This window comes from Giraffa tippelskirchi, chromosome 5 (genome assembly GCF_054371585.1).
Source record: "Giraffa tippelskirchi isolate mGirTip1 chromosome 5, T2T-mGirTip1v1.2.pri, whole genome shotgun sequence".
Lineage (NCBI taxonomy): Eukaryota > Metazoa > Chordata > Mammalia > Artiodactyla > Giraffidae > Giraffa > Giraffa tippelskirchi.
Window position 1 is genome coordinate 127764324 of NC_137279.1, and position 26537 is coordinate 127790860.

The 26537-nt window shown below is 48.0% G+C and overlaps 2 protein-coding genes and 1 pseudogene across 21 annotated transcripts in view; 1 reads left to right on the forward strand and 2 right to left on the reverse strand.

Moving 5' to 3' along the window:
* Positions 1–26537, forward strand: part of BCAR3 (BCAR3 adaptor protein, NSP family member) — a 130604-nt gene that overhangs the window by 98721 nt on the left and 5346 nt on the right. For 5 of the 7 annotated variants that reach the window (XM_081486309.1, XM_081486308.1, XM_081486311.1 and 2 more), the window contains 7 exons: positions 1871–1999; positions 4993–5438; positions 9734–9837; positions 11223–11875; positions 16833–16948; positions 21526–21697; positions 25070–25181. In XM_081486309.1, the coding sequence (XP_081342435.1) occupies positions 1871–1999; positions 4993–5438; positions 9734–9837; positions 11223–11875; positions 16833–16948; positions 21526–21697; positions 25070–25181 (1732 nt within the window). The remainder of the gene's footprint in view (positions 1–1870; positions 2000–4992; positions 5439–9733; positions 9838–11222; positions 11876–16832; positions 16949–21525; positions 21698–25069; positions 25182–26537) is intronic. The other 2 variants (XM_081486310.1, XM_081486314.1) reach the window with 1 other exon arrangement.
* Positions 21880–22432, reverse strand: LOC145504921 (small ribosomal subunit protein uS19 pseudogene; annotated as a pseudogene). The gene has a single exon (XR_014052581.1). The product of XR_014052581.1 is annotated as a small ribosomal subunit protein uS19 pseudogene (transcript).
* The window catches only part of FNBP1L (formin binding protein 1 like), a 135415-nt gene continuing 133361 nt past the window's right edge, over positions 24484–26537 (reverse strand). For 8 of the 13 annotated variants that reach the window (XM_081486333.1, XM_081486318.1, XM_081486322.1 and 5 more), the window contains one exon: positions 24484–25357. The gene's annotated coding sequence lies outside the window, so the exon portion shown is untranslated. The remainder of the gene's footprint in view (positions 25358–26537) is intronic. The other 5 variants (XM_081486332.1, XM_081486319.1, XM_081486323.1 and 2 more) reach the window with 1 other exon arrangement.

Sequence of the window (26537 nt, forward strand, 5' to 3'; positions counted from 1 at the left end):
GAGAGGACACAAGAGAACTTTCGTAACTAAGAAAAGTCACAGACCTTCCTCATCTTGGGGTATCTGTTCATTCAGTGAGTAGGGGGTACCCCACATGTTCATGCACTTCTCGAGGGCAACAGCGAGGTAGGCAGATGGGCTTCTGGAATCGTGAAGCTGATTATCTAGCAGGAGGCGAGACAGACAATAAACAAATAGCACATGTGGCCTGGTTGACAACCTACGTTCTGTACTCAAGTTTTCCCCAGGAGCTGTCTTCAGATGTACCTGTACATAATTAATGATCGAAGCCGACAGTGTCAGACATCACTACTAATGCCTGCGGGCGCCATGGGCAGCCAGCATCAGCATCGCTTTGATAGAAATTCAGCTCATCCATCAAACACTCCCGAGGGCCTGCACTGTGAGGAGTGGAGGGGAAGGGGAGGGGGAGAAGTAAATAATTAGCAAGCCAGAGCCTCACCTCAAAAGCAGCCCGGGAGTCATTCTGCTGCCAGCGCCCTCATGGGCTGAGGATAAGAATCCAGCGGTAAAATCCCAAGTCTTTTTCTTCTTCTTTTTTTTAAAAAAAATTTATTTATTTTCTTTTGGCTCTGCCAGGTCTTCATTGCTGCACGGGCTTTTCTCTAGTTGCAGTGCTCAAACGTCTCGTTGCAATGGCTTCTCTTGTTGCAGGGCATCTAGGTTGCTCAGGCTTCAGTAGTTGAGGTTCCTAGGCTCTAGAGCACTAGCTCAATGGTTGTGGCACATGGGCTTAGTTGCTCTGCGGCCTGTGGGAACTTCCCGGATCAGGGATCAAACCTGTGTCTCCTGAATTGGCAGGTGGATTCCTTACCACTGAGCCACCAGGGAAGCCCCCAGGTCTTTTCCTTGAGTGAAGGCAGTTTGGGGGCGCTTTCCTTGCTAAGGTGCAGGGCAGAGTGATGAGGATAGTTGTGTGATTCCTACAGGCTTTTGAGGCCAAGCTGGGGAAATTGAGAAAATATAAGGACATGACCTTTTCCTTCTTGTGTGACCTTCAGCCGTAGTCTCTGAGCCTGGTTTTGCTGGGAACCAGGCAGGTGTCCAAGTTCAGTTCATATGTTGTAAGTGGGCGTGGGTTCTAAATTAAACCCCAGTGAGTGCTACCCACCCAGAACTCCTGTCCCGGCCGCTGGGCAAAGACCTAGATACAGTGATTCTCAACCTACCTGAAGGGAAGAGCCAGTTCTTTAAGTTTCAATTTCCAGTCTGTCATAAAAAAATGAAATATTAGAAAAATGAAATTAAAATTACATACAAAACACAAACTCAGACATCTGTTAATAGATGCAAGAGACATTACTCTGTCCAATTGCTCTAAACGTTTGTAAAAGCAAACTCAATCCTGAACTGGAGTTGGCCAGTAGCAAAAAATTCAGGTCATCAAGGCAGCAATTTGGACAGTATTGTCCCGCCAGGGCCAGGTGGGGACCGTGTCCTTCCCAGCTGTGTGTCAGGACAGTTCAGAAGGAGAAAGAGGAAGCTCCCTAGGCAACTTCGATGTTCCTCATGCCCTACACATCTCTGTCTCCCTGGAGCCCCTCACCCCGCTCCCCATGTTTTCAGCTGCTACTCGAGCAGACCAATAAAAGGAACAGCTTGGCCTCTGCTGTCATAGTCCCTGTGTGCAGGTGAAAATTTTACTGCACACTTGCAGCCAGAGAAATGAAAGGTCACAGCTAATTGTAATCATTATCCAGGCTCCCCTACCTGACCGGGGCTTTGGGCATATACCGCTTTGATAGCAAAGCAGCTGACTGCAAGGCCGTCTTCTCCGTGTGGCTGGCCTGGGCTCGCCAGTCTGAGCAGGGTGGGAAGGTCACTGGTGACTGGGGACCCTGTGTTGCAGTTCTCCAAGGAGAGGCACATCATGGACAGGACCCCCGAGAGGCTGAAGAAGGAGCTGGAGGAGGAGCTGCTGCTGAGCAGTGAGGATCTGCGCAGCCACGCCTGGTACCATGGCCGCATCCCCCGACAGGTACCCGCCCACACGCAGGATCATATGCCCAGGGCCATTAGGAGCAAGCCCCAGTTCAGCCCAAATGAAATAATATGAAGTGGCTTGCGGTGACTTAACATAGGCCCGTTTCTAAGGGGATCTTGGGAAGAGCTAAGGTCAGGAATTCAAAGTCCATTTGCCCGTGGCCAGTGAGGGGATGAAGGAAAAGCAGGTGTTCTGTGGTCTGTAAACATGGGCCCAGCGGGAGGCACCCGTGCAGGGTGGCACCTTGGGGAATATGAGGCTAGGCTGTGGTTCAGATAATTGAACTCTTGGCCAGCTGCCTGCAGCCTCATACCCTGTGGAGCCTGCTTCCTTCTTAAGGCCGTGGTTTAATTTCAGGTGAAAAGAGGGTATCATCAGGGCAGGTGACCCAGAGAAACAGGCCGCCTGTGCCCTAGTGGGGCCGGCAATTATTCATTCTCTACCCCTCCCCTATCCGGCCCCTGGCCCAGAAATGGGGAAGAGGAATTATACCAGCGACCACAGACTCATGGCCAGAATATACTTTGTGTGATTGTCCTTTGGGTCATAGCCATGAATAATGTTTTTTTATTCAATAGTATAGAAATTTAAAAATAAGTGCAGAATTGAGGTATAGAATTTTCCTTGAGTTTTTATTGTAACATCCAACTAGTCAGTCACTCAGGACAACAGGACAGGAAAGGGGGAGGTGGGGGGCTGAGGGTGGGGGAGGGGCATCATGTTGTGAATGGGTTGGGTTTTTTTAATGTAGCAGATTCTCAGCACCGTCAAAGAAATAATTCTTATTTCAACTTTTTCTTCTTTTAGTTTAAAATTGATTATAGAAAATAGAATAAAAAAGAAGCAAATTAAACTCTCACCCATAATTCTCCCTTCTGGAGATAACCACTATGAATATTTTGATATAAATCCTGCCAGACTTTTCCAAATCAAGTTTGAGCTCATTTTGCCTATAACTTAGAAGCCCACTTTCTTCCCTTAATGGTATAACCTGGGAATTTTCTCCTGCTATGAAATGTTGTTCTCAACCAGCCCCCATTGTCTGCATCCATTGTATGTTTGCTCCACTCTGTATTGGGCACTCTCCCAACACCCTTTAAGATAACAACGATGTTCATCACTATAATTATTTCCTCAGGCTCAATTCCAAGAAGTGGAATTTCTGTGTGAAAACATTTTTAAGGCTAAGATGCAATTTTAAGGTAACCATGGTAACATACTATTCTGAGCTAGCTGATCAAATGTTGGCAGGTCCTGGAATATTTGTCAGAGTTTATAAATCTGATGTCTGTCATCATCATCATTCTCCTTATCATGATCATAAAATTTGTTTCCCACTTGCCATGAGTATAAATTTTCAGCTATACGTCATCTAGATTGTATATCTAAAGACTATAACAATAATAATGATAGTTATAGTTAACTCTTAAGGGCTTCCCTGGTGGCTCAGATGGTAAAGAAGCCACCTGCAAAAAAAAAAGAAGCCACCTGCAATGAAGGAGACCTGAGTTTGATCCCTACATTGGAAAGATCTCCTGGAGAAGGGAATGGTTACCCACCCCAGCATTCTTGCCTAGAGAATCCCATGGACAGAGGAGCCTGGCAGGCTGTATAGTCCATGGGATCGCAAAGAGTCAGACACACCTGAGTGACCAACACATACATAGTTAACACTTTACTGCTTTAAATCTTTATAGCTACTCTGTAGTAGATATTATCCTGGTTTACAGATGATGTAATGGAGTGTAACTTGTATATGTAACTTGTCTCACGGAAGAGCCAGAATGCAAACCCAGGCAGACTAGCTATGGGAACAACCATTCTACAACACAGTTTAAATTCTCCTTTTGTTACAAACTTCAGTATCCTTATAGCTAATGACTTTTTTAACATCTACTATGTTCCAGTCACTGTACTAGTGCTTTGTGTATATTATGTGGCAGTGGTTTCGTTGCTAAGTTATATCCAACTCTTTGTGAAGCCATGGACTGTAGCCTGCCAGGCTCCTCTGTCTGTGGGGATTCTCCAGGCAAGAATACTGGAGTGCTTTGCCATGCCCTTCTCGAGGGGATCTTCCCAACCCAGGGATCGAACCTAGGTCTTCTGAATTGCAGGCAGATTCTTTACCAACTGAGCCACCAGGGAAGCCTCATATATTATGTATGCAAATATATAACCTTCCCAATAACTTTGTGGGATGAGAGACTGGCCACTTTGTTCCAGGCCCGCAGAATAATCGGTGTGCCCAGAACCACTCTCAGAGGTCTAGTTCTACTGTCCTTGGCTTCCACCTGCATGCAGACCCTCCTCCTCCCCACCCACCAGGCCTGGAGAGGGGTTTCGTAGGAAAGGGCCCTGAGGATGACCCATAGATGACAACCAACATCCTCCTCCAAGTGTTTTAGGGAGAGAAAGAATCAGACCCACAAGACACAAATTTTCTTATTTAGTTTTTATCACTTCACATCCTTCAGGTCTGCATAGATGTCATCTCCTGATACCCTCCTAACCACCATATTTAAAAGGACAGCCCCCATCCCAATTTACTTTTTCCATAACTTTCCAACATCTGACATAGCATACCTATTCCTTTTTTGTCCTACTAGAATAGAAGCTCTCTAGTAAAAACAGAAGCTATGAGACAATGGAGGCTCAGCTTCATTCACTGCTATAAATGCAGTGCCTACAGTAGTACTTGGCACACAGTTGTTGCTGTTCAGTCATGTCTGACCCTGCAACCCCATAGACTGTAGCACACCAAGCTTCCCTGTCCTTCACCGTCTCCCAGAGCTTGTTCAAGCTCATGTCCATTGAGTCGGTGATGCCACACAGTAGGTGATCAACAAATAGTTCATAAATGAATCAATGAGTCTTCTCAGAATTTGACAAAATAAAGAGCCGACAGAGGAAGAAGAGACATTATAGCCTTGTCCGTAGTGCAGCTAAGCTTGCCCTGCCTGTTCCTCACTCACCGTTTTGTCCCAAAGGTGTCAGAAAACCTCATGCAGCGAGATGGTGACTTCCTGGTTCGTGATTCTCTGTCCAGCCCGGGGAACTTCGTCCTGACCTGCCAGTGGAAGAACCTCCCTCAGCACTTCAAGATCCGCCGGACGGTGGTACGGCTCAGCGAGGCCTACAGCCGCGTGCAGTACCAGTTTGAGATGGAGAGCTTCGACTCCATCCCTGGCCTGGTGCGCTGCTATGTGGGCAACCGGCGGCCCATCTCGCAGCAGAGCGGAGCCGTCATCTTCCAGCCCATCAACAGGACGGTGCCCCTGCGTTGCCTGGAGGAGCGCTACGGAGCCTCCTCCCCAGACCAGGCCCACGAGGGCAGCCTTGCTGAGGGGAGACCGGACGCGGCCAAGAGGCTGAGCCTCACTGTGGGCAGCACCCAGACCCGAGAGCAGGGCTTGCCCAGGGGCAACCTCCTCAGGTGAGTCAGGGCCTCCTCGGGTGGTGTTGGGACCATGGAGGGCGCTCACCTGGCCAGGGCCCAGCTCTGCTCAGCAGCCAAGCTTCTCACAGGAGCAGAGGAACAATGAAAGATGTTAATGGAATTCCAAGTGTCATTGGAATCGCTGACACGAGACAGTGCACGGTTAGTTCCCAGTTGTGCTGCACGCTGTCGCTTCAGTCGTGTCCAACGCTTTGTGACCCTGTGGACTGTAGCCCTTCAGGCTGCTCTGTCCACGGGATTCTCCAGGCAAGAATACTGGAGTGGGTTGCCATGCCCTCCTCCAGGGGATCTTTCCAATCCAGGGATCGAGCCTGCGTGTCTTAGGTCTCCTGAATTGGCAGGTGGGTTCTTTATTACTAGTGCCACTTGGGAAGCCCAGTTGCCAGTTGAGTTGGTGCCAAAAAAAAAAAAAAATGGTGTAGTTGCTGAGGAAGGGGAAGGCTGACCAAGAGAGACCTTGTGAAGGAGGTAAGGATTCCGGCTGGTCTAGGGGACATTTGGATAGATGCTGCAGAGGGGAGGGTGTCTCCTTGGAGGGAGGGGGCTCAGACAGAGCCTGAGTTGCAGAGTTAGAAAAGGGCAAGCATGGCTCAGAGTGCAGAAACTGGAGGAACTGGAACAAAGGGTCTGTCCACGCAGGGGGCTGACAGAAGGAGGTTTAGGGAGCTGACCCCACCAGATCAGGGAGGCCTTCGTGCCAGACTGAGGGGTTTGAGGAGCCTCAAAGACTTAACGTGGGGAATGGAGTGTCCTAAGAACAAGATGGAACAGTGATGTGCAAGAAGGGTGAGAGGGGAGAGGAGCAGGGAGGCAGCTAGTGAGCTATGAAGGATCAGGCTATGCAGATGGAGTAGCAAGGAAGGTCAGGAGGCTCAGAACCAGGCTTCCCGAGACTCTGCTTGTGGGGAGGTGGAGACAGGCAAGTCAGATACTGCAGGAGGGACCAGAGTGGGTAGACTTTGGAGGAAAAACCAGTTGCTCCCTCTGAGGTGTGACTGTGGGCTTGCAAAGGGCCAGTGTCCAGCAACAGCTTTGGAGTTAGGGAGCAAAGTTAGTCCTGAAGGCTTAGATGAGGACTTGGTCCACACAGAAAGGGTGATTGACTAGGTCAGAAGAGATGAGATTCCTAAGACAGAAGACTTTGAGAGCCTGGGGGCTGCAGGCTGACCCTTGGGGGGATCTTGGGGAGAAGAGTTCAGAGAACTGAATGCTGGGCTAGCCCCACCGTTGATTACAAGTGATATGCCCTGGGTTGATACAGGCCTTGTCTCGCATGCAGCGAGGAGTCCTTGTGCATGTTATCTAACTGCCAAGAAAGAAAAGTTGGCAAGAGGCTGTGCATTATATTTATTTTAGACTATGGAAATGATGTTAGAAAAAAAGCAAATTCAAACGATTTTCTTATTTGAGTTCAAAATGGGTCAAAAGCAGAGACAACTTGCAACATCAACAATGTATTTGGCCTAGAAACTTTTAATGAATGTACAATGCAGTGGTGGTTCAAGAAGTTTTGCAAAGGAGACAAGAGCCTTGAAGAAGAGAAGCATAGTGGCCGGCCATTGAAAGTTGACAACAACCATTTGAGAGCATCTTCGAAGCTCCTGTTACAACTACATGGGAAGCTGCCAAAGAACTCAGGCTACAGTTGTTTGGCGCTTGAAGCAAACTGGAAAGGTGAAAAAACTTGATAAGCGGATACCTCACGAACTGATCACAAATTTTAAAAATTGTCATTTTGAAGTGTCATCTTCTCTTATTCTATGCAACAACAGTAAACCATTTCTCAATCTGATTGTGATGCACGACGAAAAGTGGATTTTATACAACAGCTGACGACAACCAGCTCAGCAGTTGAACTGAGTAGAAGCTCCAAAGCATTTCCCAAAGCCAGACTTGCACCAAAAAAAGGTCATAGTCACTGTTTGATGGTCTGCTGCCAGTCTGTTCCATTACAACTTTTTGAATCCCAGAGAAACCATTACATCTGAGAAGTAAGCTCAGCAAATCAATGAGATGAATCAAAAACTGCAATAGCGGCAACCGGCATTGGTCATCAACAGTGAAAGTGAAGTTGCTCAGTCGTGTCTGACTCTTTGTGACCTCGTGGACTGTAGCTCACCAGACTCCTCCGTCCATGGGATTCTCCAGGCAAGAATACTGGAGTGGGTTGCCATTTCCTTCTCTAGGGGATCTTCCTGACCCAGGGATTGAACCCAGGTCTCCAGCATTGCAGGCAGATGCTTTAACCAATGGAAGCCCCATTGGTCATCAGAAAGGGCCCAATTTTTCTCCACACCACCTGACCATATGTCACATAACAAACACTTCAAAAGTTGAACAAATTGGGCTGTAAAGTTTTGCCTCATCCGCCATATTCACCTGACCTCTCACCAACCGACTACTGCTTCTTCAATCATCTCAACAAGTTTTCACAGGGAAAATGCTTCCACATCCAGCAGGAGACAGAAAGTGCTTTCCAAAAGAGTTCATTGAATCTCAAAGCATGGATTTTTATGCTACAGGAATAAACAAACTTGTTTCTTCTTGGCAAAGAAACATGTTGATTGTAATGGTTCTTATTTTGATTAATAAAGATGTGTTTGGGCCTAGTTATAAGATTTAAAATTCACAGTCCAAAGTTGCAACTACTTTTGTACCAGCCTAATATTAAAATGCTATCTTGTTTTCTTCTGGGAGTAGGGGTTGGTTGATGAACTGATGAGTAGAGAGTTAATGTGAACAGAGCCAGGGTCACCCACAGAACCCCTGCTAGGAACAATGCTGGGAAGGAAGGCCCCTTGGTCTACCCTCAGCAACCTGAATTTAAAATACACACAAAAAATTTTAAAATAAAAATGAAAGAAAAGCTTAGAAAGTCTCCATGTTGATGACACAAACCTAACAGCCACTCTTGGGGACTGCCCTTTGAAAGCAGAGCTCCCTAAGCCTTATCACACTTGGCATAGGCTGCAGGTCCAGAAAGACCTAGATGTGGGGGTGGAGTGGACTCAACACGGAAGGTGGCTGGAAGCCCTGCCCCTCCGACCATCAGTGGCTCCCCACATTCCCTGACGTCAGGCCAGATGATTGCCACCCCCGCCCTCCCCCCGCCCGCTGAAAAGGTGTGCGCTCGGCCAGGTTGCATTCCAGGCCAGTGTATGACCACGGAGTCTGACTGCTGGCGAAGATCACTGCTTAAATATCGCTTCACTGAAGCCACTGCCTTTTGGAATTTGCCCTCTGCCCTACCTTATCTCTGAGAGGTTGCTGGAATTTCTCTGTTGCTGGAGTTTGGGGGCTTTTTGGTTTGTTTGTTTTTCTCTGGTTTTCTGCAAAGGTAGGAAAGAACTTTCACAATTTCTGTAACATAAGTGTGGGGGTTGGGGGTGGCGACTAAAGTTCATTACGACTCGATGGTGCAGTGCTTTCTGTTTTAGCTAATGAGAGATTCTGTTCTTTGGTGCTAATCAGAGTAATTCCCAATCTGAACAGGCAGGGTTAGAGCCATGCTGGCGAACTGTGTCATTAGGGTCTGCTGGGCCTCCCTTCCCTGCGCTGCTGTGCTCTGTGCTTCCCGGTTAGAGAAATTGCCAGTCTGAACTGGCAAGGGGCAGAGCCATGCTGGTGAATTGTGTTGTTAGGGTCTACTTTCCCTGCGATGCTGTGTTCTGTGCCTCCCAGCTTGCTTGATGACCCCATGGCCCTTTCCCTGACTCAACTCGAGGAGGCTGACCAGGGGATCCCCCAGTGGGGTCCTTCTGAATGGGTATGACAGCCTCCCTGGGCAATCCTGCAGGTTATTTGGGGGACGCTGAACTTTCCACTGAAATGGAAACTGCCCCACAGCCTCCTTCCTAACTGTGACACTGTGAGGCTTGGTGAAAAATGCGTGTTAGTTATACAAGTCGTTCCTCCTGGGTCTGTAAATTTTAGGCACTGTTGAAAGTACATATTCTAGCTTATCAGATTTTCCTGAGAGTATCTTGAAACCTTTACCCTGCTCTGCTTAACAGGATGGAAAGACTCAGAAGCAGCAGCCTAGGATCTAACTGGATGGGTCCTGGGGACACGGCAAGGAGCCCATGGCACAGTCCTGTACTAATCACCCCCATCAGTGATTTCCTCCTCCAGCTGACATTCCTTTACTCTTAGGCTGTACGGGAGTGCTCTCATTCTGAGCAATCTTTTTCTTTTTTTAAACTTTCCATGACGTTGCCTAAAGGTTTTACGATTTAATGACATGTTTCTGCCCTATTTGTCTTTTGCTTCAGAAATAAAGAGAAGAGTGGGAGCCAGCCAGCCTGCCTGGATCACATGCAGGACAGAAGAGCCTTGTCCCTCAAAGCCCACCAGTCGGAAAGTTACCTGCCAATTGGTAGGTCTTTGGGAATTTGAGGGGAGGAGGGTGACAGTGTTCCCCTGATTTTCTGCAGGGTGTCTCCCCTGCTCCATCTGGTCACCTAATTTGGGAAAGACGTAAGATTCCACGTCTGGAGGCTGAGGGATTCATAGAACTGTATCCAGATGAGAATCACTGAGCTGGATGCTTAGTGTGTGTGTGTGTGTGTGTTACTCAGTTGTGTCCGACTCTTTGTGACCCCATGTACTCTGTGTGTGTGTGGGTGTGTGTTAGTCGCTCAGTCGTGTCCAACTCTTTGTGAGCCCATGGACTGTAACCCACCAGATTCCTTGGTCCGTGGAATTCTCCAGGCAAAAATACTGGAGTGGGTTGCCATTTCCTTCTCCAGGGGATCTTCCCAGCCCAGGGGTCAAACCCAGGTCTCCTGCATTGCAGGCAGATTCTTTACCATCTGAGCCACCAGGAAAGCCTGGATGCTGAATGTGTGCTAGCTTTTAAGCCTCATAAGAAGCCTTTAAGGTGAGCATGGTGATCCTCTTTGTGGTGAGGAGACTGAGGCATGGATATAATTGACCTGTCTAGATGTATCTATCTAATAAGTGGTGAAGCCAGCATTTGAATCTAGATTTCCTGACTCTGAGCCCAACTTACTAACTGGTGGTCATCATAATGAACGCACCTTCCCCTTAGTCTCCTCCCTGGGGAGAGGGTGAATGGGTCAGTCCTGGGGCTCCTGGTAGAAACCCTGCTTCCTCTCCATTCTGCTGTCACAGCTGGAAGAGTGAGATGGTGTGGGATGTGGCGGAACCAGGTAAGCAATTGTGTTAATAGGCAATGGGATTGTTTTTCATTATTTTTGTAACTGACCTTCCTTGGGGAACCACAGGGTGATTTTTCCTGTCACCCCTTCATAAACTACTTGAAAGTGCGTTTTCTCAGCATCTTTTTCTCCCTTCCCCATGTGTCTCTGTCTCTTCCTTAAAGCTGGCAGGATCCACTCTGGCTTTGAGAGTGACTCAGGGCCCTCCCCCTTTTACACTATGTAACTAAAGACATGTTTCTTAGGGCTAGGTTAGATTACTCACCACCCTCCAAGCTCAATGTATTTCCCTGTTTTGACTGTATAACCTTCTGTGACCATAAAATGGCATTGCTGCCCAGCTGTGGGTAGACACCAGGATTTAGAATTCCCCAAGAAGTGGCGTGGGGCCACCTTTGCCGTTGACATGCTCTTGACCTCTCTAGACCAGACCTGCAGTGGTCATATTGGCTTGTCTTTTGAGGGTAAAAATCAAAACCCTAGGGTATGAATTGAGGGCCAGAAGCTGTCACTCTAGTTTTGTCTGTTTTGTTTTTTCCTCACAGCTGAGCTTTTTCTGACCCTCTGTTATCCTCCACAGGTGGTAAGCTGCCCCCTCAGTCCCCAGGTGTGGGCACAAGCCCCTGCCCAAGCTCACCAGTGTTCAGGACGGGCAGCGAGCCCACTCTGAGTCCAGCTGTGGTGCGGAGGGTCTCCTCGGATGCTAGGCCAGGGGAGGCGCTGAGGGGCTCAGACAGCCAGCTATGCCCCAAGCCGCCCCCCAAGCCCTGCAAGGCACCCCTGCTCAAAGCTCCCCCGTCTCCATCTATCTGGCTCAACTCTGAAGCCAACTACTGCGAACTGAACCCAGCCTTGGCGGCCGGCTATGATGGGGCATCTAGGCCACCCTTCTGTGCCCAGGACAGTTACGTGGAGTTGCTGACAGCCAAGCAGAATGGGGGGCTGGGCACCCGGAACTCTGACACCAGCTACTTGATCCTTGATGATGATGACAGGACAAGGCCTTGGAAGCCGCCTTCAGCCCCAGGGGACACAGGGCAAGAGGACCAGGACACATTTGTGACACCCCTCCTAGAGACCACCTCTTCATTCAAGCCCAATGACTTTGAGTCGAAGCTGCTTCCTCCTGAGAATAAGCCCCTGGAAACTTCGATGCTGAAGCGTGCAAAAGAACTGTTCACCAACAGTGACCCCAAGGTCATTGCCCAGCACTTGCTCAGCATGGACTGCAAGGTAGGTGCCGGAGGGATTTCCAGATGCTTGGAAGCAGGGTCTGTCTGGGCCTCATTCTGCCTTACCTTGTGACTTGTTTGCTCATAGGACAACTGAGATGATGACCTGGGTGTGGGATTTATTGAAGGGGTGGGAACCCACGCTGTGACAACCCTTGCCCAGGCAGGAAACTTGTGAGATTCACCTGGGACAGAAGAATACAGGGCCACCCAGGGCCCTGCTCTCCTCCCCCAACCCCTGCCATGCCCTTCTTCCAGCTCATGTAGATTTTCAATTCTCCCCCTGCCTCAGCTCCATCAGAACTGGTGAAGTCAAGTCCAAAGAAGAGTAGATTGTAGATGAAAATGGAGTTTCTGGAGTAGCAGAGCCTTTGTGGTTTTTATTTCATTATATGCTACATATATACATTATATATTTTTACTGTTATGAAACTGGTCTTTAGGGTAAAATTTTTTAAGTTACTTGCTCAGTTTAGAAAAATTAGAAAACAATTATAAAAGATATCATTTTAGAAAAATTACACAATACAGATTACGAGAAAAGAGAAATGAAAACCACACAAAATCCAGTTTCTTGGTGATCACCGTTGTTAACACTTGTTATGCCAATATATGTGTAAATAATTGCATGCATATCTATTTGTTTACCACAGAAATGCCACAGGCCTATGCATTGTCTTTCATGGAACAACAGAGCATGACTGTCTTTCCATGTGACTATATAAACCTCTGTTTACATCATCATCATTTAAAAAACTTTTTTTTATCATCAACATTTTTGATAGGAAGCATTTCTTTTAGATATGGGTGGCTTTTGTTCATAGCTTGCCCCAAGACAACCTCATCCTTCAGAGAGTAATTTCTCAAAAGCAAGCGTTTAAGGCTGGGGTGTGCTCAGCCCACCCCTCAATATAAGGAGACAGATCCCTTCATTTGAGCAACAGATGAGGCCTTAGATTTAAAGCCCTTTTTCATTTGTAGCTCAGTGAAGTCAATTAGCTTCAAAGGTCGGGGCTTATTGAGGAACTGGTTTTCCTAAATAAATTTCCTGGGTCATGAATCATGGCAGGAAATCTAATCTTCAAGCATTCCCCAGGGAGTTCCTCGGTTGATGGCGGCTCACAGGGCACATGGGACCTCCCAAAGCAGTCTTGAGGAATATTAAGCAGGCGCTGGCTGTTTTGGGGCGAACAGCCGAGGGGCTGCCAGGAATGGGGCTGCGTTGGAGGAACAAGGGCTGTCTGTGTGCTTCGCTGGGTGTCCTTGGGCAGGGCCCCAAGTGGTCAGATAATTTTCCTTGTTAAGACCTTACCTCATTCAGAGGGAGCTAAACCTGTTTGGGCAGGAAGAGGATTTAGTCTCCTGTTCTAGTTAGTATGAATATGCCCTGGATCTGAGAGCAGAACCACACCAGCAGGCCAGGAGCCTGGTGTGAACCTGTCTGAGTTCTCAGTGGAAGAAGCTCCTTGTGGGAACATGGCTCTGGGTTTACCGAACAGCCTAATTTCTGGGAGGAAATGAATGCTTCCCTGCTGTGTTCTCAGGCAGGACTTTGTAGTAGTCTAGGAGGAGGTGAGCGGCCTGACTGCTCCTCACCGGAGAGTCTGGAACCTTCCCACTGCCTTGGCAGTCTGGTCTCAGCTGAAGGAATGTGTAGCCTCCTCTTTGTTGTTTCTCTGTCTGCATTCTGTCCTCCTGGTGGGGGTCCCCCCCCGCCCCATATGCCTTTGGGCACCCCTGGAAGAGGCGCTGGATGGAGCCCCCAGGCAGCGAGGCAGAGACCTGAGCAGGAGCCCCCTGACACTGAGCCCACCCCCAGTCCCCAGGGTGGGGCTGTTTCCTCTTCCTTCCTCCCTCATTTCCTTATCCTCTTCCTGAACTACTGACTTCAGAGCTTTGCCAACAGAGCAGGAGCAGCGAGTGTCTCTAAAAAGTAAAACAAAGGCTGTTGTCACCAAACTGACTCTAACTGCAACCAGACCAGCCCACCCGGAAGCCTAGAGCTGATGCCGGGCAGCATCCAGGGCCCGAGTGCTGGTTCCCACCTGTGCCCAGAGCCCAGCCTGTGGGGGCTGTGGGTGGTCCTGAGTGCCCACCCGGAGGCAGCAGGGTAAGCCCCTCTGCAGGCTAGTACTGGGTGGGCATCCACTGAGCCGCTCCCCCCGCTGTGAATGGGTAACACCCTGCCTTACCCACTTGTCTCTGCAGAAGCTAGAAGGAGACATGCCCAGTGGCCAAGGGCCTGGCCTCTGAGGGTGAGCTGCCTGAGTCTAACACCACCTCCCCCTGCCTCTCAGTTTCTAAAGCGAGAAGAGCACCACAACCCAGGTGATTGTGAAGACTAAAGCCCTCATACGGTGCCTGCCCCAGAGTGAGGCTGAGTGACTGTTCCCTAGTGTTATGTATTGAGCCTTGACTGAACACCAGCTGTGGGTCAGGTCAGGCCAGGTCATGGTGGGAGAGGCAGGAGTGACAGTGACATAGAATTTGGACCACAGTCCAGGTGGGAAATGCTCTGCAGGGCCTCCAAGGTAGGGTCTCAAACATAGCGGAGGGAGGGGTCAGGGTGGGGATCTCTGAGACAAGCTTTGAAGGCTGAATAGGAGTTGGTGATGCAGAACACAAAAGCATCTTCCAGGTGGCAGGCAGTGCACACTTGCAGAGACTGAGAGGCCAAGAACCATGGGAGGGAGGGGTATTGGTTTATGGAGGATTCACTCTGGATGGGTAGTGAGGGGAATGGGGTCCACGGGGGGAGGGCCTGGCAAATCTGTCCTTCTTTGTTTTTAAGTCTCTACTTCTGGGCTCCTTCCAGGTTGCTGCCTTCAGGGCACTCTGCATTTCAGTGAGGGAGACAAGCCCATAAATGCAGAGTGCCCATCAGAGTCCTCTACAGAGGGCAACTGAGACAGCGACCTTATTTCTCTGTAGAAGGTTCCTGGCAGCTGGGAAGAAGGCCGGCCAGGCCCCTATCGGGGCTCTGCTGGGTCAACTCAGCCATTCCCCAGGCAGTCGGATGAGGAGCGGGCAGAACTAGGAGACCCTGCAGAGCCAGGATGGCTAAGATCAGGAGAGCAGAAGGCAGATGGGTCTCATGGGGACGGGTGTCATCCTGCCCTGCCGGGTCCAGCTCACAGTGAATCCTCTAGAAGTGCTCGTCCTTCCTCTCCATCTCTGAGCAGCATGGCCCAGGGCTTTCCCAGGAGACCTAATCCAGGCTGCACTGTGACCTCAGGACCCCTTGTCAGCCTTGGGGCAACCAGGTGTTGGCATTTCCTAGTAATACCTCAGGAAAGTGACCAGGGGACTGCATGTTTACATTGAAGGAAAACAGGCCAGGGGGAAAACAGCTTCCAGAATAAAAGTGAATCAACAACAAGCCTCTGACTCTTGTTACACAGAGTGTGTGTGGATTGAATGTGTTAGGTTTGGAGCCTCTGACAGGGCAGATGCCTAAACAAGCAAAATGTGTGTGATTGCAGGTGACCAGGGCATGCATCTGGGCTGCCTTGCCATGGTCAAGGCGTAAATCTCTTTCCAGAGATCAGGCCAGAATTCTTCCCCCTTCCACGTGGCCAGTGATTTGTAACTTGGCTTTGTAAATAGCTTGGGTTTTAGGGTCACTGGATCCTTGGCAAAGTCCTTGAGGAAGGTAAACTCAGCAGTTGTTTTAGAGAAGGGGATACTGAGGCCGAGAGCAGATGAATCCTGTGTCTTATTCTGGAGTCTGCACTGGACAGCTCATCCCCAGGGCTAATGGTGGTGTCTTTGCTCAACTACAGAAGTTAAAGGTCAAGGTTAATAATATCAGCTAAACTGCCAGGTGTTTTTGGTGGACTGTTATGAAGACACCTGGACTGTTTATATGCTCAGGATAATTATAGTGGAGGACAACTCCACAGGAACAAGGAAAGGAATTGTCCTGTGCCTGCCACATGTCCAGGGATAGTTTGACCCATTATATCTGCTAGTTGGACCTCCCCTGGTGGTTCAGCAGTTAAGAATCTGCCTGCAATGCAGAAGCCGCAGGAGATGCAGGTTCAATGGGAAAATCCCTTAGAGGAGGGCATGGCAACCCATTCCAGGATTCTTTCCTGGAAAATCCCATGGACAGCCTGGCAGGCTCCAGTCCATAGGGTTGCAGAGTCGGACACAACTGAAGTGACTTAGCACACAAGCACATCTGCTCATTGCACTGTTAGTATCAACATATCAGTGCTCTGTGAGTGTCACCAGCCCCATTTTAGAGATGCCCTGACTCAGTTGTAGCATTTGGAGGTAACGTAATAACTGTAAGTGGTTAACTAATACCTGATTCCAATAAGCTGTGATCACACACTGGAACTGAGATGGGGAATGCTGACTGGGACAAACAAACCAGATTTTCTTTAAGGAAGACCTCTCAGGGGGAGAAGTGGGTGTGTTTGAGACCTCGGGTTTCACATAGCCGTACATGTTTCTAATAGTTTCCAGATGTACAGTGCGTTTACTGAGCCCGGGAGAGGCGTAATTATGGGTAATAGGAGCCAGCACTGCCGTTAAGCAAGAAATTGAACAGCAGAGCCTGCAGCAGAGTGGCACTTGGATGCAGCTTCACTTTTCCACTGCCAGGGATCAGTCTGCTCTGCGCACACACAGCCCTGCTGTTGGCGGCAAATCTAGCAGCAGGATCCAGCCATGTTAGACAAAAGCTTGAAGAACCACACCATTCTCTGGCCAGGCAGAAACACCAAATCTGCAGACCAATCTAGGTACTTTCCTGCCAGGTTTTACATTCCAGTATATGTATCAAAAGCCTCCAAACAGTGTATTAAAACTGTATTTTCAGATGCTGCTGCTCAAAAAAGAAGTGCAACAAGTCAAGTGCATCCACAGTGTCCCAGTTTAGTGTATTTCTTTCCATGTTCACAGCAAGCCCACTTCCTGGTCCAGTTCATTTCAACCTGTGTTCTTGACAGGTCGCGAGGATACTTGAAGTCTCAGAAGAGATGAGGAAGAACATGGGTGTGAGCTCAGGGCTAGAGCTCATCACCTTGCCCTACGGTCACCAACTGCGCTTGGACATCATTGAAAGGTGAGTAGTGCTGCTCTGTACTTATGGTCCTTTCAACTCCACAGGCTGTCAGAGCTACAGGTTTCAGAGCTGGGAGAGGCCAGGTACCCTCTTCCCCAGGGCCACCTCACTCGAGGAAGTGTGGCCTCTGAAGGCCTTTCCCAGAAGCCGTGACCAGAGAATTCCTGGAGAAGCTCAGGTGGCAAAGAGGAAGTCAGGGAACAGATAGCACGTTTGCGACCCTGTTCCATGGGCAGATGGAGAAGCCAGCAGAGGCTCAGCCCTGGACCACAGGTCACTACCACCCCTGCTGGCCTGGGGTGGGAGCAGTGTGGCAAGCAGATGGAGCGGGGGTGCCATGCCACTTCCCTCCAGCCTGAGCTGCAGCCTCTCTGTCTGCTTTAGGAATTAAGTGGGGGATTTGTGGGGTAAGTTGGGAAGAACAGGGTCTGAACAGTGTTTACTTTGAAGTGTGGACAAATGGGGTATCAGAGGGCAAGGGATGAGGTGCTCAGGCCCCCGACCTCTGAAGCATCACTGCCCTCTTCTCACGGAAAGCCAGGGCCCTGGCTGGCCATTAAAACCCACTCACATCAGATATTTAGATATTAGAAAGGTAGAAGTAGCGAGGCATGTTTTTAAGAAGCACTAGACTAGAATCTCATATTACCATAGAAGTTGGCCTTTTTGATACACATGAAAAGATAGCTGTTTTGGGCGAGACTGTTTTGTTATCTGAAGTTTTCTGTTTTCCCAACCAGCTTCCCAGTTGCCACAGCACTTGTGTGGTCTTTACTGTGCAGCCAGGGCCCTGGCTTCTCCTGAGAAGAGGACAGTGATGCTTCAGAGGCCGGGGCCCTAGCACCATCATCCCCTGCCCATGGTTTTCTGTGATGTCCTGGGTCACAGCGCTGTCCAGTACAACACTGATGGCAGAAATCTCATGACAGCATCCACTAGCCACTGGTGACTGCTGAGCACCTGAAATGTGGCAACTGAAGGATGAAATGTTTTATTTTACTCTTCAGTATTTCAAGTATAAATATAGCCACATGTGGCTTGTGGACAGTGCAGTCCTAGACTGCTGGCCCCTAGAAAGTAAACACTATATTTCAAATGGCCTGGGAGAGTTGGTAACAGCTGCTTTCAAGGTTACCCGACTATGAAGCAAATAAAATGGCTCCAGTGCCTCTGTTGCTGTGGCTTCACAGCCACAGGTGCCTCCCATAGGAAACACCCAGAGTACCAAAGGGAGGACTTCTGGGAGGCAGGAGGGCAGGACGTGGCCCTGCTGCCGTTGTTCAGGCATGCTTGTCAGCTTCTTGTTCAGTGTCTTTGGGCAGTGGTAGGTCTGACTTCTGAATTTCCCTGCCTTCCCTGCTCACTCTTCTAGATGCCAGCCCTGCTCTCCAAGGCATCTTCTTCCCTCTCCATGCCCCAGGGGCCTGGCTTCTCATTTCCACTAACCTGCCATCCCTCCTGGTCTGGTCATTGTTTCCTTAGAGACCAGCTGTGCTGCCATGCATCCCTGTTTCTCCTATGATACTTTTCAGACTGAAAACTCCCCAGTTGCAGGCCTTATGTATTTATTCATGGCTGTGCGAGGTTTCTCTAGTTGTGGCGAGCAGGGGCTGTTCTTTGTTGCAGTGTGAGGGCTTCTCATTGCAGTGGCTTCTCTTGTTGCAGAGCACTGGGCTCTAGAGCACAGGCTCGATAGCTGTGGCCCGTGGGCTTTGTTGCTCTGCAACATGTGGGATCCTCCCAGACCAGGGATCAAATTCATATTCCCTGCATTGGCAGGTGGATTCTTTACCACTGGGAAGCCCTGCAGGCCCTATTTTATCAGTGTCATTAGATGTGTTGGGCATGCATTATGGGTGTGCAGGCTGAGGTCAGCAGGCTTGTGGCTTCTCTCTGGGCTATTTTCTGACTTCCACTCTTGTCTACATCCATTTCCTCTTTCTCCTGATTGCCACCCGCCTGGGGCCTGGCTCCTTGCTTTGTTCCCCATCCAGAACTGACCTGTGGGATCTACCTACTAGGGCCTGGGGAGTGGTTTTCTCCATTACAGTGTGTTTACTAAATAAAGGCCAAGGTTATAGCAGTCCTGCAGGATCAGATGACATCCTTGTGTTTGACAGTCTAATATAGACCACCCTCCATTTTAAACTTACCACCACCCATTCCAAGCCTAGCGAGTGGAGATGTCCTTCTGAAATGTTTTGTGCCTCCTACCCACCTTAGGAACTTCTTCTACACACTTGCCTTGCTGAGCTGTTTTTCCCAAGGCGGTGTGTGCAGGAGGTTTGAGGCAAATGTTGTTTGAATGAATGGATATAATTACCCAATTAACTGTTGATATAAAGCCAGGTCTTAAAGAAATAGAGAACCTGTCTTTTATTAAGGGCCATTAAAACATAGGAAAAAACATTGACTAAAGAATCAATTGAAGACAACATGGGAAGTTAGTTTACTATTAAACAGCTAAAATGTTCATCTCAACCTTAACACTTTGCAAATGGTAACAAAACTCTTCAGTAAGTTTAACATGATAAAAATATACTTTAAGTCTATTTTAAAGATCCATTGATTAAGAAAGACAGGAAATTAGCAAAAAAAAGATAAAGGAAAGAGAGACAGGCAAAAGGGACCAAGATACAGAGGGAGAAATGCACACATAGATTCCAGTGCAGTAATAACTGCTATTTGCTAGGTACTGCTGAGCCAGGCACTTTAATTATCTTTACACACACACACACACACACACACACACACACACACACACACACACACACACACACACACACACACACACACACACACACACACACACACACACACACACACACACACACACACACACACACACACACACACACACACACACACACACACACACACACACAGTGTTTCTCACAACAGCCCTTGTTCCCATTTTAGAGATGAGGAACTAGGGGAATGGAGCAGTCAGGTAACAGCCTAAGGTCACACTTTGAGCAATCACCTTGCACACCCATATGTGCAAATGCTCAGAGACAGCAGAGCCTGTTACTGATTTAAAAATCATTGGAGAAACTGGTAATGCTAGCCACTAGATGAATCACGGAGAAGGTAATGGCAACCCACTCCAGTACTCTTGGCCTGGAAAATCCCATGGACGGAGGAGCCTGGTAGGCTGCAGTCCATGGGGTCGTGAAGAGTCGGACACGACTGAGCGACTTCACTTTCACTTTTCACTGTCATGCACTGGAGAAGGAAATGGCAACCCACTCCAGTGTTCTTGCCTAGAGAATCCCAGGGACGGTGGGGCCTGGTGGGCTGCCGTCTATGGGGTCGCACAGAGTCGGACATCACTGAAGAGACTCAGCAGCAGCAGCAGCAGATGAATCACTCCTCTCTTTGCTCTAGAAGAGTGAGGAGGAGACCACCACAGGAAGTGTGGAGTATCATCCTTAGCTGTGAACTTCCAGGACAAGGCAGCCCCAGAGTTTCAGAGGCAAGTCATATTGTAGCGACCATAGCTGTGAATTAGCGCTTCACCTTCAGCACTCGTACCAGTGCCTGGAGAGAAATTTACCCGAGGCCACTCTGGTAGCTCAGCTGGTAAAGAATCCACCTGCAATGCAGAAGGCCTGGGTTCAATCCCTGGGTTGGGAAGATCCCCTGGAGAAGGGAACAGCTACACACTCCAGTATTCTGGCCTGGAGAATTCCATGGACTGTATAGTCCATGGGTTCGCAGAGTCAGACTTGACTGAGCAACTTTCACTTTCACCCTGGCCTAAGGTAGGGAATGCTCATTCCTGGGCCACAGAGGGAGAGAGAGGCAGATTTACAGACTGTGCTGCTGCCACCAGGAAGGAGACCTCTCTGTGACCCCATTCATATCCATCCCCTTGTCTGTACAGAAAAGACCACTCTGCTTCCTGTTCTGGGTCTGCGCAGTTTACCCGTGGTGTTCAGGATGAGAAAAGGGAGGATTGTTGGTAGATACAAGATTTCTTTCTATGAGGGTCTGACCTTACAGAGAAATCCTGCCAGCTCACTGTTGAGTCTTTGTCCACATTTCCACTCACTTTCTGGCCCCTTGACCCAAGCCACTCTATTCTTAGCTCCTCATCCCTTCGTTCTCACATCCACGTTGTCTTCCTGGATCAAGCATATTATCTCATCTTTCTGTCCCTTCCATCCCCCAGTCCAGTGGGCTTAGGGGCTTCCCTGAGGAAAGGATTCCTCAGTGTGTTGGGGTATCTCCACGGACCTGTCATGGTGAGAGGGACAAGGAGCCACGTGCACTTCTGAGCAGCTTCAGCACAGGAAGGCCCTTTCATGCCCCTTGCTCCAGGGCTAAACATGCCATGTCCTGGGGTACCTGTCCTTTTTGATTCTCCACAGGACGCCCACTGAGGCCCTTCTGCAGTCACTCTGATGGGGGTGGTCTCCCTGTTGCAATCAGCAACCAAACTGTGTGAGCTGCCAGTGTGTCTCAGGAAGACAGCGGCAAATGGTGCAAAGCCAGTCCTTTCCTTGGCCAGTTTGGTTTCATTTCCTCCTGGTCCTATTAGCCCTGGGCCTGATCGCTCATCTCCTTCCTTTCAGACACAACACGATGGCCATCGGCATTGCAGTGGACATTCTGGGCTGCACGGGCAGTCTGGAGGACAGAGCAGCCACCCTCAATAAGATCATCCAGGTAGCAGTGGAGCTGAAAGACTCCATGGGGGACCTCTATTCTTTCTCAGCTATCATGAAGGCCTTGGAAATGCCACAGGTAAAATTCCACTTGCTTTGTGCAGCCCTGTGGGCCTGTGTGTACTTAATGCTCTGCAAAGTGGTCTTCAAGTCTGTGCCTAGCAAACCACAGGTGACTTTAGTCAATTCAAAAGGTAAATCGTGTCTTAGTGAAAGCTGCTTTGATTAGGGGGCAAACAAGAGCAGCGTTGCAAGTTTCTGGTTGTTCTTTTTTTTTTTTTCAGGACTAGAGAAGTCTGCTTTAATTGGCCAGCAGGTTACTTGAGGGGGATGAAGCGGGAGGAATGGGTGGCCCCGATACCGGGCCGGCCATGCTTCACGGGCTTGTAGGTGATGGAGAACTCGCCTAGGTAGTGGCCGATCATCTCAGGCTTGATTTCCACCTGGTTGAAGGTCTTGCCGTTGTAGACGCCCACCATGCTGCCCACCATCTCGGGCAGAATGATCATGTCGCGCAGGTGCGTCTTCACCACCTCGGGCTTCTCCATGGGCAGCGCATCTTTCTTGGCCTTGTGCAGCCGCTTCAGCAGCGAGTGCTGCTTCCTCCGCAGGCCGCGGTTCAGCCGCCGTCGCTGGCGCGCACTGTATAGCTGCATCAGTTGCTCATAGGACATGTCCAGCAGTTGGTCGAGGTCTACGCCGCGGTAGGTGAACTTGTGGAAGGGCCGCTTCTTCTTCTGTTCCACTTCCGCCATCTTGCCGGTTCTTCAGAAAGGATCTTTCGTTCTTCTGGCTGTTTTTAAAGATAGCAGATAATCGCTGACTGCCTACACTTTCTCTGTGATATACAGTAAGAGTCATCCTCAAGAACAACAGATGTTCCTGAAGAACCAGTTAGGGTGATACGTCTGGCTCAAGTGTATTATGTAAGAAAGACTGCTTCCATCTGGGTCACTGGACGGGCGGGCTGTTTGGGGTTATGACCGGGAAACCAAGACATTTGGAGAGCTGATCTCTGAGGATCCCTAGAATGGTTTATCTCAAAGTATGTTCCTCAGGTCACCTAAAACAGACTCTCCTGTTAAAAGACTCAGCTTCCTAGCTCATCTGCTATACAACCCCTAAAGCAGAGTTTCTGAAATCAGGCACTTTGAATTGATCTGCTTTGATAGCCTGTTTTTAGATGAGGATTGAAACTGAAAATTTGCTTTTGAAGCCAAGTGGACCTCGTAGAGGTAGATGCTCAGCGACTTCAAGTACGAGATCACAGTCCCACAAACCCAATCTGCAACCAATAATACCAAAGCCACCGCTCATTTAGCTTGGCTATTTCGCAGCCAGCCACAGATTCTCTGAAATCCTGCATGTTAAGAACATAATTTCCTTGTATGAAACCAAGGTCACCTTTCAGACAAGAAGCTGAAATGCTTCATGCTTTCACCAGGAAATTTTGAGAAGGGTCAATTCCAATTATAATATTCCAAGAACTTTCAAATTTCTTTAGATGCATTGAAATTGTTTGGGTCAGTATTTGAAATAAGCAAGTTCAGCTGTATTTTCATGATATACTGACTTCTACTATATTAACAGGAGTTATCACTTTTCATTTGGGTGTTTTTAATTTACGTCACGTTTACTTCCTCTTATCCAAAACTGCCTATAATTCTGAGGACTAATAGACTAGCTCTTCGTATAGCTTCCTCTGAGAATAGTGAAGGGGAATTTTGTGACATTAACATGGTTGCTGTCCATGACATCAAACTCAGCAATTAGGGACTTATCCCAAAGCACATGAACATGCCTTTATAGGTGGTCCCCCTCATCCCATGGCAGCATCATACTCTTCCTTTCTGTAGCACTTCAGCAATGAGGGGACAGAGTTCTCCAGAGTGCTTGGGGCTCTGCTTGGGGTGGGGAGTGGAGACCCAGGGAAAACCAGAGATGAGAGTCATGTCATTTCTGTGTATCATCTAAACCTGACTCTGGACGACAGCCATTCGTGCTGCCTTCTCTTCTCAGTTTCTGGTATCAAGAGAGAGCATCCAGGAGATGGGCCTAGCCCAGAGACAAGGGCTCCTTTCAGAAAGGGGGATGCTTCAGGGCAGGGAAGAAGAAGGGGGCGTGAGAAGAAATGGTGGCATCGTGGGTGGCCGGAGGAAGATGAGCCACATCCTTCCCTTCCCAGCAGACCTGCTGATGGTGATCCTTTCTCACTTTCCTCTTGGAATACACAGGGAGTTCTTAGAGGCCAAGAAAATCTCAGCTTTGCCATTTAGCTGTGAAACTTGACCAAGTTACCTAATCTCTTGTCTTCTGATCTGTAAAATGAAGTCAAAATACTGCCTCACAGAGCACTGTGAGGATTAGATGAAATTCCTCAAATACCTGACAGAATTGGCTCTCATTTCCTAAATATTAGTTCCCTTTTCCCCCTTTCTTGTTTCATGTGGAAGACATCAGACACGGGCTTGCTGGTTTTAGGGTGTGAATGGGGGACTATTAGGAGAGTCAGAGTCAGTGGCATATATTGGCCTGGACTAAATGATTCCAAAGAAATGAACAGTGGCATCACATGGCCTAGGCAAGTTTCCATGTGTCTGACTTTATTTGGAGAAGGCAATGACAGCCCACTCCAGTCCCCTTGCCTGGAAAATCCCATGGACGGAGGAGCCTGGCGGGCTGCAGTCCATGGGGTCGCTGAGAGTCGGACACGACTGAGCGACTTCACTTTCACTTTTCACTTTCATGCATTGGAGAAGGAAATGGCAACCCACTCCAGTGTTCTTGCCTGGAGAATCCCAGGGACGGGAGCCTGGTGGGCTGCCGTCTATGGGGTCGCACAGAGTCAGACATGACTGAAGCAACTTAGCAGCAGCAGACTTTATTACTTAAAAATAACATTAAAATGCTTAACATCACAATTCTACATCCTTACATCAGTATAAACTCTGTGGAGCACAGTTGGCAATGCCTTTCGAGATTTTATTTCTTGACCCAGTAGTTCTACTTCTGGAAATTTATCCTCCAGATATTCTCTTACTTGTGCACATCTGCAAAATCTTTGAGGTAATTCTATAACAAAAATATGTTTAAAGCTCTTATGTATAGGAAATTAAACTATGGTTTATGCATAAATGGACCATTAGAGGCTTAATAAAACAAGACTGTTATAGGCTGTTTTATATGTACTTATGTGAAATAACTTCCAAACAAGGAACAGGAAAATATGTGTATAGTATGATATGCATTTATTTTAAAAGGTGTGTGTGTCTAATGGGTCATGAGAGCAACATGGAGCAGGGAGTAGGTAGGGATTAGCTTTTCTCTATACTCTGCTTTCAACTGCTTTGAGTTTTTATCATGTCCATCTATCATCCATTCCAAAACTTAAGCACCAACGTAGTTTAAAAAAGAGCCTTTTCCAAAGCTATAACACTTTTCTTTCTTCCAGATCACACGGTTAGAAAAAACGTGGACTGCCCTGCGGCACCAGTACACACAAACCGCCATCCTCTATGAGAAACAGCTGAAGCCTTTCAGCAAAATCCTGCATGAAGGCAGAGGTGAGCACAGGGTCAGGACAGGCGGCCTGGGGGCTGCTTGGCAGTGTCATTATCTGTTCTGGTTTGAGCAAAGCTTTTAGCAGGGCATGTTATAAACGCTCCAAGTTATCTGCAGGATTGTCAATGAGTCATCAAGGCTTTATCAGATGACAGAGTTGCTTGTAGGTATTCAGTTGCTAAAACAAGATATAGGGTACCAGTCACCTCATTTTGAGCTTAACTTTGTAAATCGAGGTATAATTTACATATTAGCTTCAGGTGTACAACACAATGGTTCAATATTTGATTATGTTGCAAAATGATCACAGTAAGACCAGTTAATATCCATCACCATACATAGGTACAAAATTTTTTTCTTCTGATGAGAACTTTCAAGATTCACTTTGCTAGCTACTTTCAAATATGCAATACAGTATTAACTATAGTCACCATGCTGTATAGCATATCTCCAGGAGTTACTTTATAACTGGAAATCTGTACCTTCTGATCCCTTCAACCATTTCACTTTTCCCCTTATTTCAGGCAACCACTAATCTGTCCTCTATATCCATGAGCTCAAGGGGTGTTTGTTTTCTTAGACTCTACATGTGAGTTCACATGCTATTTATCTTTTTCTGACATATTTCACTTAGCATAATACCCTCAAGTTTGTGTTGTCACAAATGGCAGGATTTCTTTTTAATGGCTGAATAATATCCCATTGTGTGTGTGTGTACACACACATGTGCATCTTTTAAAATTGAAGTTATAGTTGATTTACGATGTGTAAATCTAGTTTACAGCAAAATAATTCAGTTTTATTGCAAGATATTGATTATAGTTCCCTATGCTATACAAAAGGACCTTGTTGTGTAAATAAGTTAATTTGTATTATTTTTTAGATTCCACATATAAGTGATATCATGAGATATCTACCTGACTTACTTCACTCAGCATGATAATCTCTAGGTCCATCCATGTTGCTGCAAATGGCATTGTCATTTTTTTCTGGCTTAGTAGTATTCCGTTATGTACATACACATACCACATCTTTCTTTATCCACTCATCTGTTGAGTGACATTTAGGTTGCTTCCATATCTTTGCTATTGTAAATAGTGCTGCTATGAACATTGAGGTACAGGCATCTTTTCAAATTAAGGGTTTTCTTCAGATACATGCCCAAGAGTGGGATTGCTGGATCATATAGCAACTCTCTTTTCACTTTAAGAATCTCCATGCTATTCTCCATAGTAGCTGCACTAATTTACATTCTCTCCAACAGTATAGGAGGGTTCCCTTTTCTCAACACTTTCTCCAGCATTTATTATTTGTGATTTTTTGATGATGGCCATTCTTACCACTGTGAACTGATACCT